A 15,682-nucleotide genomic window follows, 5' to 3' on the forward strand; every position below is an offset into this window, starting at 1 on the left:
TCTCATCTCTTTGTTCACCAATTTTAGTGTCTGGGCAATGCTCTGGTGCACAGGGTGGGGTTGTTGGGACATCCCCTGATCCTTGTGGGTCCCTTCCATCTCAGGAGATCCCAGCTATTATTTTTGGTACATAATCTCACCTCATTAAACTCTAACTGTTGCCTGACACTGGGTTACTTCTTTTTTCTCCCTCTTTCTCCCTTTTTTCTCTTGCTCATGGCCATCAATTTTGCTTTTTTTTTTCTACCTGCTTTCCAAATGTTCTCAATTCATCACTGAGGCGCAGCCCTGAAGATGGATGACCATGTGTCACTCATCAGAGCTCACCCAAAATGAGCTGTGAGCAAGGGGAAAAGAAGGGATAACTGGATTTCTTTGCTTCTTCCCCTCTCAAACTTGTATTTTTGAGCATCCCTGATGCATTTCAGGTCCTTCCCACCCCAGACCATTCCAGGATTTCCTGGGAAGGGGTTAATGTTTTGCTCATTGTGTGCTGGCAAACACCCTCTTGTCTTGCAATTTAATGTGGTGTGAAGGTTCCCTAATAGAATAAGAGCAGCCCTAATCCAATGAGGCATTTGCTAATAAACAGCTTTACTGGATATTAGGGAATTTGCGTTGCGTGTTTGTGATGAGGACGTGAATATTAAATGGGTTTCAGTGCCTTAATTTAGACATCCAGGGCTGTTGTCATCTCTCAGTGCCATGACTTTGCTTTGTTTGCTAAAATCAGAGCTCATTTCCAAGTCTTTGTGATTCCAGCTTCTCTCAAACAATCAGGTTTTTAGAATCCTGGAATGGGTTAGGTTGGAAGGGAACTTAAATTCTATCTCATTCCATGCTCTGCCATGAGCAGGGACACCTTCCACCAGCCCAGCTTGCTCCAACCTGGCCTTGGACACTTCAGGGGTGGAGCAGACACAACTTCCCTGGACAACCTGGGCCAGGACCTCCCCACCCTCACAGGGAAGGATTTTTTCTGTGTATATAACCTAAACTTCCCTTTTTTCAGTTGGAACCCATTCCTCCTTGTCCACCAGAATTTTCCCAGCTCCTGGGTTCCAGCAGGAACCACTGTGGGGGAATTTTCTGGGAAACCTGAGAGCTGTGGTGGCTGCAGAGTTTTCCTTGATGAGGGACATGAGGATTTGGTTCCTGTCCAGGACTTTCCCTTCCTTCTCTTGAGCTCATTACACCAAACCAGGCCCTCCTAAATGCTCTTCCTTCAAGTTCCCAACTGCTGTGGGATCAGGGAGTCTTGTGGATCCCTGCAGTTATTCCAGAACAGTCTTTTCCCAGTTCCCATTGTGCCTTGTGATTGTGTCATTGTTCGAGGTCGCTCCAATCAGTTTCCCTTCCTGATTGCCTTCCCACTGTGCTGGGCTCAGAAACTCTGCACAGACCTGACTACAATTTGAATTTTTGGGGTTATTTATGGTGCTGAGATTGCTGTGGGATCTGGGAGAGTCTCTGCACCTCTTTGTGTCAGACTCTTGTTCCATGACATCCATGACATCCATAACATCTTGTTCCATTCAATGACAGAACCATGTGGCTTCCCCCAGATTTTTCATCTGCCGATAATTTTCAGGACACTTGTAATGTAAGAATCTTAAATCACTTGCAAATTCCCTGATTTAAAGCTTCAGGCTTGTACTCAGATCCAGGGAAAACACATTTACAGTCTCCCTGTGAGTCGATCCTTGTAGCTCGCTAATTCTGTTTTCCCAGTGAGACCTGGTGAATTTACACTCCAAATAGAAGTGGTCAGCTTAGAAGATCAGATTTTTTATTTTTTTCCTTCCAGAGATGTTTAAAACTACGTTGGGAAGCCCAGGGAACAGAACAGGGGATATTTCTACCAGCAGAGACTCCTCACTTGTAAATGGGCTGAGCAGTGCTGAGGTTTCTCAAGCTCTTCCAAATCTTGGACTTCCCTTCCCACCTGTTGTGGGCAGGGAATTGTGTCGTCCTCTGGTCTCTTCTTGTTCAAACAAAATGTTTCAGTGATGCTGAGTTTATTTTACTGAAAAAACGTTTGTTTGAGGCTGTGCATCCAGAGAAAAAGAAGTGCCAGAGCCTCAGCAGCGCCGGTTGCGTTTCCACAGGCGTCGCTCGGAGGTGTTTATTGACTCAGCTGGGAAGAACCTGCCCGTTCTGAGGAGGGTTTTACAGAAGTTCCCGTGCCTGCAGACTGTGCAGGGTCTGGGGAAATGTTTGCAGTCATTACTGCAGTGGGGTTCTGTGCAAAGCAGAGAAATCCTGCTGCTGGCACAGGGCCCCGCTTCCCTTGCAGCTCACGTCCCACATCTCACAGCGTCTCCTCAAGTTGCTTCCAGATCCTCATCCTTCTTCCCTGACAAGTGGCTGAAGAGTGAGGAGAAGGATTGCCATCAATCTGCTGTGTGAGCAATTCAGAACCACATCTTGGGCCATATTTAAATGACTGAAAGTTGAAGGGTTTTGTCTGAACTCAGAAACGATGTGATCCTTGGGATAAGAGCGGAGTTATCTCTGGGCTGACCTAATTACAGCTGCACCAGGAATTACCTGCACCTTGCATGTTTCTCTGATAACCTTTTAATTACTCTTTGAAAAAGCAGCTTGGGTGACTTGTACTTAATTACCAGTCAAGAGCACAAAGCTTTTGATCTTAAAAGCAGCAAAAGGGAGGAGGAGAGGAAGGGACAAAGGGAACTGGGGAGGAGAGAGTTCCTCCAGTGTTGCTGTGGCTTGCAGAGATGCAAATTTGGGGTGAAACAACATCCCGGGGTTCATTCCTGGCAAAGAAATTCCTGGAAAAACAGCATTTGTCAGCTGGGAATGCACAGAGCTGGTGTTAGGAGTTTGTGTTGAGTCACCTCTGGTCCTTTGTCGCTGCCTCATGTCTCCAAGGTGACTACAGTTCTTTTTGCTAAGGAGAAGGATAAATAAAGCAGAGGGCCAGCTAAATCCTTTGTCACCTTTAGTAAACATCTGAGCCCTACCTCCCTCTCCGCCTCAGCAGAGTCTTTTGTCACTTCCCATTAACTCCATGGGAAAAGAAACACAACAAAACCCCACTTAAATTTATGTTCTCTGCTTTGTAGGATAAAATCCACTTTACTTGTTTTTTCTCTCTGGGAAGAGCCGTGTTTGAGCTGTTCCAGCAGCTCTAGGACCCTTCAGCAGCATCCCTGTTTTGTTCTGAGGAAGTGCTGAGTGTTTAAACTCTGTCTGCAGGATAATTGATGAAACTGGAGCTGAAAGTCTGGGAGAGGTAATGGAGTTAATGCAACTGCAGCACGGCTCTGCAATTTCGATTCAGTTTTTCCATATTTATTAGCAGAGGGTGCATCAGGAGGAGTGATAAAAGCAGCTGATTCAATCAGAGTGGGAGCTCTTTCCCTGGCACCGTGTGGAATGTTGTAGGCTTAGGAGGAGGCTTGGCATGGGTATTTTGGCAGCCTCTCCAGAGATGGGGAGGGAGCAGTTTTGTCCTGCTTTAGGGGTTCAAGGACCTGCTTTCACCTCTGCTTTCCCAGGTGTGAGGTGAGACACACAGGCGAGGTCTCTGAAGGTATTGCTGTTACTCCAATAATATTTTCTTCCCCAAATGGTTTTTGTTTTCCCTCAAACTGGTGATTAACCACGCTTAAAGGGACAATCTCCCAGCAAAGCCTGACAAACCCCATCCCTGGAAGTGTCCAAGGGCAGCTTGGAGCAGCCTGGGATAGTGGAAGGTGTCCCTGCCCATGGCAGGGGTGGAATGGGACAAGATTTAAGGTCCTGGGATTTTGTGAGCCTTGCTTTACATTAAGGTATGTGAAGTGGATTAAGTGTAGAAAGATTTTCTGTAATTGGACAGCATCTACTGGATTTTAATTAAGGTTCTGCCCTGGAAGTGCTTTTGATGTATCCATGAGCCCTGGCTGCTGTTGGTGAGTGAGGCAGGGGTATTTTAGGGTAAGTTTAAACAGACCATGGAAATTCTGGGGAGAATCCTGGTGTCCTTCATCTTCCATTTCCACAATGATGGAATTGTTTAAAGCCTCCTGTGCCTCTGGCCTGGAGCTGTGGAGGATGTGGCTGAGATGTGCCCTGGCCTGGCTGAGGCAGCAGCAAGAGCTGGTGGGACTCTGCTGTGACCCCTGATAGCAAAATGCACAAAACCTCCCCCCTCAGCCTCTCCTGCTGAGGTTCAGCTGCTCTGGGTGACAGCACAGGGATCCCAGGGCATTCCCAGAGCCCAGGATCGTGTGTTCCTGTCTGGATTCCCCCAGCTGCTGGCTGGGTTCTCCTTCAGGGGAGCCCAGACGTGGGGAGATGGTGAGGGCTGCAGGTAAATCCAAGCTCGGGTGGCTCTCAGGGCTCCTTATCAGAGATGGCTCATGATAAACCCAGCTGGTACTCCACTAAGAAATCTTCTCTGGAGTTCTAGATCAAGTTTATCTTTTTATCATCTTTTTCATCGGTTTAAAGTGACACAGTCACAGCCACCTCGAGTCACTCATTTCAGACTCAGCTGCCTTCATTCCTGAGCAGGAATGACAATTCCAGCCCCAGTGGGAAGATTTTTGGGGTCAGAGGGAGTGAGATGAGGTTTTTTTAGCAGTGGAAGGAGGGAAATTGAACCAGCCCACGGCCCTGGCAGGGTGCTTCTCATTTTTAGATTGCTCTGGGAGGGAGCAGGGCTGGGTGAGGAGGGTGAGGGCAGCACAGGGAGCTCTTGGTTGTTGCCCAATTGCTCTGTGACGAGGAGGTGGCTCCAGTCTGGCCCTGCCTGTAGGAACCTGTCCCAAAAGTCTCTTGACTTTATACAGAACCATAGCTTCAGAAATAAGGTGAGCAGGATGGTGGCACTGCCCTCTGCAGAGCCAGGATGGGGTGGGCAGTGCAGCAGAGGGTGTAGGGGAAAGGCAGAGCACTGGGATGTACTGGGAATCCCTCCCAGGAGCAGGGATCAATCCTGCCCAGAGCCCAGGAGCTGCTCTGCTCCCTGGGCAAATCCCTTATCAGCTTTCCCAGCTGTGAAATGCCATAATCCCAGAATCACAGAGAGCTGCTGACCTGAGAGCTTCTCCATCCTCCCTTTCTTGTGTTTCAGGCTGTGTCAGATATTTGTGCCTGTTCTCCAGGCTGTAGGACACTGGATTCCTGCACTGAGAGCTGCTGGAGCCCTGGGTGTTCCCAACACCTCTGCTGTGGCAGCTCTTGCTCCTTGTTCCCCACTTGCCCTGTGTTTAGCAATAAACAAACCTTGTGTGATTTCCAGGGGGTTCCAAGAACTTATTTTTCCCATTTACTCAATTTCACACCCCTGGTGACTTTTTTTCTTTTTTTTTCTTTCCTTTTTTTTTTTAAAGAGAGACAGAAATAACCCAAATCTGCCAAGTTCTGAATTGAAGCCACTGAGCCGTGCTTGGGTTGTATCCAAACTTGTCTTTGTTTACTCGGAATGTCAGCTCAGATTTGCCAGGGGGTGACTGAGATTTGATGAACTTTCCTGTGAATTTGTCTTTTTCTTCCTCTTGGTTTGTCATAATGAGGCTGAGAACAGAGGTGCCAGAGTTGGATTTCATGGAATTGTGGAAGGGTTTGGGTGGGAAGGGAATTAAAGCTCCTCCTTCCTGTGCTGGGAGCCCGGGGCTGGAGGCAGCTCTGCAGGTGAGGTCTCACCTGAGCAGGGCAGAAGGGATAAAATCCCACTGCAATCCCAGGAAGTCTTGGAAAAATGAGCGTGGAAGTGACGTGAGAAAAATAATAAATCACATCCAACTCCATGCTCTTCCCACTCCACTGCATTGCGTGGAAAATCAAATTTATTGAAATTTTTGATGCCCAGTACCTGTCCCCAGTCTGAGGCATGAAAGCCTCATATATCTGAGCTGGCTGTGCTGGCTCTGGGCTCTATAAATAACACTTTTCTAGTGGGAATTGACCCAAACCCCGCTTTAAACAAGTGGAGAAATCCATCCAGGCTGGGATTTATGAGCTCTGTCACTGTCCCCTGAGCCTGTGTTGGTTAATGAAGCTTTGTCAGTGTCAGAGGTAAGCAAAGGGCTCCTGAGCCTTGATGGATTGTGCTTGGCTTGGGCAAGGGAGGGAAGTGCAGCTCATTCCTGAGACTGAGAGCTGTGCTAGATAAAATTCCTGGGAAAATTGTGGGTGTTTATGGCACTGTGAGAGGTTAAGGAACAGAAAAAACGGGGGGGGTTTTGCCCCTTGCTTGTTACTGTCGTGGTAAGAAAAATACAGAGTAGTGAATGTCAGAACCAACGGATGGTGTTAATTTGGACTCAATTCTCCAGCAATGGGATGGAAAGGGATGAAATGAGCCATGGCTGGTGAAATGTGAGAAGATCCAAGGAGTTGCTGGTGCTTGGGGCAGGTGTTTGTTCTGTGCCTGACTCCCAAGCAAAAGCAGTTGGGTTCTGAGCACAGATCCCTCCACCAGGCTGGGTAAATCCAACTGGGAACTGTTCTTGTGTCACTGCAGGATCCTTTTAAACTGGTTGAGAGTTGATTTTTTGTTCCAGAGCATCATTTCAGCCTTGCAGGGCTCCAAATGAAAGGACAACTATCTCAGTGACACCAGCGAGCTGTGCCTGTAGGACAGAGCTGCCTTTTAAGTGTCTGCAGCATTTGGGAGCTGGGAGCGCTCTCAGATCATGCTCTGCTTGTTTTATTGATGATTAATGAGAGCATTCGTGTTCATGTGCGCTGGAAAAAAGCTGACATCTCACTGTAATTGCGTTTTTCTTCAATAAATACAGGGAAAATCTAACAGAGTCACTGAGGGGAGAAATTCCTGCCCCAGCCAAGCCTGAGGAAATGCCAGGAGAAAGCGAGCTGGCTCCTCAGGTGTGGCTTTTATCCACAGCCACTGGAAACAGGGAAAGGTCTGCAGGAATGAGAAGGGATGAGATGTGTGAGAGAGGCTGAGGCAGCAGCACCTGGGTACAGCCTGAAGGGATCAGCCAGGGCTGGGAGGAGGAGGAGGAGGAGGAGGATGCTGGAGGGGCTGCACAGCACAGGGGTGGCACTGAAAAGCCAGGGCACCTCAGAAGCCTGGCACACAGCGAGGGGACAAACACAGCCCTGCCAGCCCCAGTGTCCTGCAGCCACCACAGCCCTGCTGCCCAAGGCTCTGCAAAGTCCCAAAGGTTCCCTTGGGATCTGGTCCAGGATTTGGAGGAGATCTTAAACCCCTTCAGGATGAGAGATGATTTCTAAAATTAAGGCATTCCTAGGAATGAAAAGATATTTTCTTTCCCCATAGATGCTTTCCCCACCATTAACTGTGTCTTTACAGAAAATAATTCTGCCTCCTGTGCTGAGATCTGAGATGGGATTTCCCTGTAGGGAAATTCCCTCTCTTGCATTTGTTCTTCTGTTTGTGGTGTCCATTCCATGGGGCAGCCTTGGGGAGGACATCTGTGAGTGACCCCAGCTTGTGGCTGTTCCCAGCTTCCCTGAGAGTTTCAATTCCAAACATGGATCCATCTGCATTCCTGAAGGTGTTCCCCCTGCGACAGGTGGGCTGCAACACTCCCACATCATCCATGACCCTGAGGGAGTTGGAAATGTTGATTAATATCACTTTTCCTGTGGCCATTTTTCAGCTGGAGCACCCAGCCCCTTTCCCTGGTGTTCCCTCCTTTCCTGTGCACCTGGACCAGCTGGACAAGGCACATGAAACTGGATTCAAAGTCACTTGGAAGTCACTGGGCTCTTCTGTTGGCCCCAGCTGGTGATGGATGAGTTGAATCCTTCATGAATTCACCTTTCAAATGACTCCAGGCTGGCTTTGCCCTCTTAGCTGGGAGCAGTGGGAGAGGACTGCTCATTCCAGATTTTTCCAAAGGGTAGATCTCCCTTGGAGCCATTGTTTTCTCAGCACACAGTGACTGGATCACAGGATGGTGATCATGTGGAAGGTTCAAAGGGACTATGAGGAGTTGGACCTGGCTGATCCTTGTAGATCCATTCCAACTCAGAATATTCTGTAATGACAGGGTCATCTGGTGCCATCTCCCTGCTCCAGCAGGGCCATCCCAGAGCACAGAAGGCACAGGATTGTGTCCAGGTGGTTCTGGAGTATCCCCAGGGAGGAGACTGCACAGCCTCTCTGGGCTCTGCTCAGGGCAGGGCACTGCCCAGGGCACAAGTTCTGTCTCCTGGGCAGGGGAAATTCCTGGGATCAGACCCTGCCCCTTCCTCTGGTGCCACTGCTGAGCCTGGAGCTGAGCCTGGCCCTGCTCTGACCCGCCCTGCACACAGGGACAGACAAGGGACACTCAGGGACAGACAAGGGACAGACAAGAGACACCCAGGGACAGACAGGGACGGACAAGGGACACCCAGGGACATCCAAGGGACACCCAGGGACAGACAGGGACATCCAAGGGACACCCAGGGACAGACAGGGACACCCAGGGACACCCAGGGCTGAGGGCCCCTCTCAGCATCTCCTCAGCCCCAGCTCCCTCGGCCTTTCCTGGGCAGGGAGCTGCTCCAGGCCCTTCATCAGCTCCACAGTGTTCAGGAGCTCCTGTCCCTCCAGTCCCAAGGATTCAGAGCTGGACCAGCACCCCAGATGTGCCTCCCAGGGCTGGGCAGAGGGGCAGGATCCCCTCCCTCACACCTGCCTTGAAAGGATCATTATCCTGGGATGGAGCAGGGGTGCCAGGCTGGTGTCATTTACCCTGCACACTGCAAGGAGAGTGGCTCATTTGATGGGAAATTTTTCGTAATAGGTGCCTTTAAATGACAGGCAGGAAAAGCTCACCGAGCTATGGGGTGGTGTAATTTAATGCTGGGTTAAATGATACAATCCAGTGCATTTTCATTAGACGTTCTGAGACACTTCTCCAGCATTTATGCTTTAAAGGCTGCTGGATTGCCAGCTGCAATAACTGTTTTGATTGCAGCCTGAGCTGATGGTGGGCATCCTACCAGAAAAATAATGGGCTGGGCTTTAATTATGGCACCTGCACTCCCAAAGGGGCGCCTGCGTCACTGCGAGCGGGACGCTTGTGCTGCATCCAGAGGGATGGGATAATGTGCAACAGATGGAGCTGAGGGGGTTTGGAACAGGGCTGGGGGGTCCTGCTGGGTGTTGAGCTCTGGGGGAGAAAGAAGCGTTTGGGTGTGGATTGAAGCTGCTGAGCAGAGCAGTCAGGGGGGCTCTGGCTGGGGCTCAGCTCCTTTCAGAGGTGCATGGGGCATTTTGCATCGCTGCTGTCATGCTGGAAGGATCCACTGAGGGGCTGGAGAGTGTCCAGGGAAAGGGAGGGAGCTGGGAAAGGGGCTGAGCCTGGAGAAAAGGAGGCTCAGGGGGGACCTTGTGGCTCTGCACAAGTCCCTGCCAAGAAGGGACAGCCAGGGGGTTTGGGCTCTGCTCCCAGGGAACAGGGACGGGAGGAGAGGGAACGGCCTCAGGCTGCACCAGGAGAGATTTAAATTGGATATTATGGAAAATTTCTCCATGGAAAGGGTGGTCAGACATTGGAAGGGGCTGCCCAGAGAGGTTTGGAGTCCCAGTCCCTGGAGGTAGGCACAGGGAAGGCCTGGATGTGGCACTTGGGGACAAAGTGAGGATTTGTCACAGGTTGGACTCGATGGTCCTGGAAGGCTTTTCCAACCTCCCTGATTCTGGGTTTCTGCCCCATCTGATTCCAGGCTGAGCCTCGTGGCAGGAGGGTGTTCCCACCTGTGGAAGGTGTTCTCACTGCCGTCAGCTCTCCCAGAAAAGATTTTTCCATCCTGCTGCAAAGTGGGAGCCAAAGCAGGAAGATTTGCAGCATCCGTGGCACACCTGAAGCAGAGCACGAGGGATGCAAACAGAGCAGAGGATTTCTGTGTTGATTTGTTTGGATATATTGATTTTTTGCAAGGGCAAGCTTATCAAGTGGCATTTCTGGCACTGGTTTCGTTTGGTTCCTCACGGCAGGAGCAAAATTAAGCCAATGAAAAACACATTGCAAATCTCACACAATCAGTGCTGGCTCCAAGCACGTTAAGGGGATAATCACTCAATAATCCATTTGGCTAGAGGTACAGAAGGAATGGAATATGATTATTCCTGCTGTTATTACTGCCCTCAACTCCATAAAAACAAGAAACGGAGTTTGCTGCTTTTTTGCTTTGTTAGTGTGTATTTTTGTGATTGCTGCCCTAAAGATCAGCCATGTCAGAATTGCTGTTTGGTGGGGAATGATTCCATGTTCTGTCTGCCATTCCCATGGTTTAAATTTCTCTGGGATGCAGATTTAGGGAGGAAGGCAGGAGAACAGTTACCAAGCAGGGATTCCTGCCAATCCAGCTGTCTTGGAGCTTTGGAACAGCAGAGCTGAGGTTTTGAACATGGACATGGTAAATGATTGTTCCTTCAAGGGGATGCTGCCTGGGCTCTCACTTGGACAAGGCAAGGACATCAGAGAGGATAAAAAATTCAGTTGTGTGCATTGGCTGGAGGCTTGAGAGGAGAAGTGGGGTTTATTGTGATTTCAGTGAGAACCAGGAGCAGTTCCAGCTCGTTCCCAGTGCAGGATTTCCCTGCAGGAGCAGCCAGGGAGGGCTGTGGGGCAGAGGTGCTGCACAGATCATTTCATGATTGAAGCAGCATTTCCTGCTTCCTCCTGACTGAGTTTGGTTTCAGCAGTGGTGGTGAAGCCACGTGTGATGTTGTGTGGGCAGAGGGGTTCTTCGGTGTGCAGGGGAGCAGGGCTTGGTGCAGGGTTTGGAGCAGGGTTTGGAACAGTTTGGAACAGGGTTTGGAGCAGGGTTTGGAGCAGGTTTGGAGCAGGGTTTGGAGCAGGGTTTGGAGCAGGGCTTGGTGCAGGGTTTGGAGCAGGGCTTGGTGCAGGGTTTGGAGCAGGGCTTGGTGCAGGGTTTGGAGCAGGGTTTGGAGCAGGGTTTGGAACAGTTTGGAACAGGGTTTGGAGCAGGGTTTGGAGCAGTGGTGCAGGGTTTGGAGCAGGGTTTGGTGCAGGTTTGGAGCAGGGTTTGGAGCAGGGTTTGGAACAGTTTGGAGCAGGGTTTGGAACAGGGTTTGGAACAGTTTGGAGCAGGGTTTGGAACAGGGTTTGGAACAGTTTGGAACAGGGTTTGGAGCAGGGTTTGGAACAGTTTGGAGCAGGGTTTGGAGCAGGGTTTGGAGCAGTGGTGCAGGGTTTGGAGCAGGGTTTGGTGCAGGGTTTGGTGCAGGGTTTGGTGCAGGGTTTGGTGCAGTGGAGCAGGGTTTGGTGCAGGGTTTGGTGCAGGGTTTGGAGCAGGGTTTGGAGCAGGGTTTGGTGCAGAGTTTGGAGCAGGGTTTGGTGCAGGGTTTGGTGCAGGGCTTGGAGCAGGGTTTGGTGCAGGGTTTGGAGCAGGGTTTGGTGCAGGGTTTGGAGCAGGGTTTGGTGCAGGGTTTGGAGCAGGGTTTGGTGCAGGGTTTGGAGCAGGGTTTGGAGCAGGGTTTGGTGCAGGGTTTGGAGCAGGGTTTGGTGCAGGGTTTGGAGCAGGGTTTGGAGCAGGTTTGGTGCAGTGGAGCAGGGTTGGAGCAGGTTTGGAACAGGGTTTGGAGCAGGGTTTGGTGCAGGGTTTGGAGCAGTAGAGCAGGGTTGGGGCAGGTTTGGAGCAGATTTGGAGCAGGATCTGGTGCCCTTTGGTGCTGCCAGGCAGCCCCTTCTGCTCTGCTGGCTCTGGGCACGCTGGGGACATGCGAGGGAACCTCTGAGGATCAGAGCTGGCTGGGTTTATCAGTTTCTAGAGGTTCCCTTGGAAATTGTCTCTCCAGTCAGTGTGGGCTCTGTGGAAAGCCTGAGAACAAACTGGGTGACAATTTCATGGCCTCGTGCACAGGCACTTCTCTTTTAAAGCCCTGTTAGTAGAAAATACCAGTTGTGTTGGAATAAATGCTGCAGGGCAGTGTTATTTCAGGTAACACTTAATTCCTGTGACTCCTCGGGGACAGCAGCTCTTCCTTACAGGTAAAGGACATGTTCATGTTGCCCTGGATTAAAAGCAACATCTGCAAAGTGGGATCCTCTTAGCACAGGGACTGTGAGCAGAATCCACGATGCAAAAAGCTCAGTTCAGAGAGAGCAGATCCACTCTGGGTAATGAGAAGGCCAGGCTGCATTAACAAATTCCTGGGTGGTGCTATGGGGTGATCAGGGGAAGATAAATCACCAGGTTCTGCTTTTATTAAAGCTGGTCCAAGCATTTCCTGTATTTATTTTATTTTATTTTTTTAGTGCATGGATGTTTCATCAGGCCACTCTTAATTAAACTGACAAATTAATTAATAAAAACAATGATGCTTTTACTCAGCACAGTAAAAACTGAATCCCTCTGGATCCTGGAAGCTTTGATTGTTAATAAACAGGAACAATTGTCCTTCCAGCTTCTCCAGACAACGGATTTGATTCTGAGGGCTGGTCAGTGCTGACATTAAAACTTAAATCATGGGCTGGCAACTCTGTGAGCTCTGCCAGTAACTGGAGATTTTGCTTCAATAAAGTTCTCAGGCAGAGCCTGTCAACTCTCATCAGTCAGAGCTCAAATGTGTGTGAAATAATATTTAAGTTTGCTAAATGAGAGCCAGAGAGAGGAGGAGGGAGGTTCCCTCGCTGTCTCTGGGGGCTGGTGGTGACTTCAAGGAGGAATTGCTTGGGCTGAGTGTTCAGAGGAATTTAAATGGTGCCCCCCAAATCTGGTTCTGTTCTTTGGGTGCTTTTTCATTCCATGTGAAGAGAGGAAATACCCTGAATGAAATAATATTTACAGGTATTTCTTGAAGGGTCGGAGGGCTTTGTATCACAGGTGATCCTTGACCCCTCTGGCACAAAGTCTGGCTGCTCTACACGGGATAAACCTTGGAGTGTGTTGTGAGAAGCTTTAAATTCTATTTTTTCCTGTTTATCTTGTCCTACTCCTGCCCTTGTGATCCTTTGAGCACTCTTGATCCCAAATGATACCAAATTCCTTCAGTTCCTGCTGCTCCCGTGGTTTGTTAGTCTGGGTTTGGGGCAGCTCAGGGATTGCTCCTGGGTTCCTGGCCTCGGTGCTGGCAGGCAGAAGTCCACTATGGGATTGCTGTGAACTGGAAATCTGTCCAGGAATCCCCTTGGCCAAATGTAAGGAGAAGGTTTGGAAGTTACAAAACTGTAATTTTGGGGAATAAGCTGGTCTGGGGGTGGCTCAGCAGCAGGGGTTTGTGTTTGGGATTAATGAAAATCATTAATAAACATGCTTTTATAATAAAATCAGTTGTCATCTAGCTGTGAGTCCATAAGGGAAAGCAGATGGGAGGACGAGACACAAGGGCTGGGAGTTCCTGGATTTGTCCAATTTTATTTCGTTCCCTTCACTCTGATTGGTGTCCATGTCCTGAGAATTCCTGCAGTGCAGCTCCCAGACTCTGTCATGCAGCAATTCCATGGCTGTGGGCTTGGATTTTTACCTCAGGGAGGAGGTGGGAACCATCCCAGCCTTTGCTGTGGTGCATTTTGGATCTGTCCCCACATCAAACCCCCATCCTTGGCCTTGTGCTGAACTGGGTGAGGGTGGGGAGGATTCCTAGAAACTTCCAGCCTTATCCACCACCAGGCTGCAGAGCAAACACTCTGGAGGCACCTCACTGAACGCTTCCATTCCTTGCTAACATCCATTTTTCACCTGGTTTTGTGTTCAGTCTAGTGCAGTTTGTAGAATGCTTCAGTCAGATTTTTACTCCAAGGTTCTCAAAACATTTTAAGCACTGCTGAACAATGCCCTGGGCTCACTCAGCACCCCAAAATCTCTGTCCCATGGCATGGATGAGGTGGGTTCTGCTCCAGCATCCCAAGGCTGGGTTTGTGGAGTGCCCCAAGGCAGGTGTTGGTGACCAAGGTGTGAAGCAGGACAGGAGCACTGAAGAACCACAGGAGTGGAGAAAACCTGTGAAAAACTGCAAAATTCCAGGAGCAGTTCCTGTGGCCAGGCAGGAGGTGGGAAAAGCCCAGGATTTGTTGCTCTCAGGCAGTCCCAGGTGTCCTGCAGCTCTGAGCACCTTCTCCTGGAGCAGGATAGGATCTGCCCCACTCCTGGCTTTTTGCAGGGCAGTGGTGAGTGTGACCTTGTGTGGGTTTTTCAGGGCAGCAGTGGTGAATATGATCTCACTGTGGGTTTTTCCTGGTGAGTGTGATCTCACTGTGGGTTTTTCCTGGTGAGTGTGATCTCACTGTGGGTTTTTCCTGGTGAGTGTGACTTGGCTGTGGGTTTTTCCTGGTGAGTGTGACCTTGTGTGGGTTTTTCCTGGTGAGTGTGACCTTGTGTGGGTTTTTTCCAGGCTGACAGGATTCCAGCTGCCTGCTCCCATCGTCAGTACCGGCCTTGTGCTGTCCCTGTGGCTCGTCAGTGACTACGCCGTGAGTGCCCAAGGCTTCCAGGCCAGCTACGAGGGTGAGTCCAAAAGGGGCTGGAATTGCACCTGAATTTGGCTTGGGAGGTGGGAAACTGAGCTGCAGAATCTGTACCAGGATCTAGGCATCTCTGCCTCGTTGTTGTGTAATTTCATTTTTTTTTTTTTAAGCATTTAAATTGCTGCTTCCTTCCAGAATGGTTTTTTTTTCATTAAAAGTGTACTCTGGGTGGATTCTGGAATATCTGGGAAGGGTGGGTAATGTGAGGTTGACAGTGGGGTTTTCAGGAGCAGTGTGTCCATGTAGGCACCAGGAGATTTGAATTACTGCACTTTTCTTACATTCTCTTCACCCATTTGTTATTTTGCTTTTTCCTTACTCCTGCCTCCCCAAGTCCTGAATTCAGCCCTGGGTTTGCTGCCATAAACGATGCCCTGTGGGGGTGAAGGGCTGTGTGTGAAGGCTGCAAACCCTCAAATACTCTGGGCAGGCAGTGGAACCCTCAGTTATCTGGAAAAAGCTGTTTTCTAGTGGAAGTCAGGTCATGATGTTCCATGCTGCTGCTGGGGGAATGACAAATTAACCATGTTAAAATGCAGCTTACACGGCTGTTGATTACTGAACCTAAAATGCTGTTCAGCTCCCCATCATTTTTTCTTTTTTTTTATTTTTTATTTTTTTTGCTGGAGTCCTTAGAATTATCATTAAGGCTGAGAACTTGTTGGTAATGAGTCCAACCAGCCAATTACCCCGGACATTCAGCCAGGGAAATGCCTTCATTGAGGTGATGGTGGAGCCTCGCAGCATTTCATGCTCTTACCAATTAAATTCTGCTCAAATCCCCTCTAATTTCAGGATAAATTCTCTAATTCTCTCTGTGCCTCACGGCACTGTGAGGGTTTTGTGGGTGCTGAAGCCATCAGAGCTCACAGGGGCTCAGTGGGGACACAGCTTTGTCCCAGGATTGTCCCACTGGACCCCGTAAGGTCAGAGAGCAGCTCTGGCTGCTCCCAGGGGTTGGGGTCACTGGGGAGGCTGTGGGGGCTGGCAGGACAGGTGAGGATGATGGGACAGGTGAGGATGGCAGGACAGGTGAGGATTTTGGGACAGGTGAGGATGATGGGACAGGTGAAGATGATGGGACAGGTGAGGATGATGGGACAGGTGAGGATTTTGGGACAGGTGAGGATGGCAGGACAGGTGAGGATTTTGGGACAGGTGAGGATGATGGGACAGGTGAAGATGATGGGACAGGTGAGGATGATGGGACAGGTGAGGATTTTGGGACAGGTGAGGATGGCAGGACAGGTGAG

At 49.8% G+C, this 15,682-nt stretch overlaps 1 protein-coding gene across 1 annotated transcript in view; it reads left to right on the forward strand.

The window, feature by feature from the left end:
• Nucleotides 1-15,682, forward strand: part of CSMD2 (CUB and Sushi multiple domains 2) — a 278,621-nt gene that overhangs the window by 28,520 nt on the left and 234,419 nt on the right. The window contains exon 4 of the mRNA XM_058856609.1: nucleotides 14,297-14,409. Coding sequence (XP_058712592.1) covers nucleotides 14,297-14,409 — 113 coding nt within the window. The remainder of the gene's footprint in view (nucleotides 1-14,296; nucleotides 14,410-15,682) is intronic.

Source organism: Poecile atricapillus, chromosome 24 (genome assembly GCF_030490865.1).
Source record: "Poecile atricapillus isolate bPoeAtr1 chromosome 24, bPoeAtr1.hap1, whole genome shotgun sequence".
Taxonomy (NCBI): Eukaryota; Metazoa; Chordata; class Aves; order Passeriformes; family Paridae; genus Poecile; species Poecile atricapillus.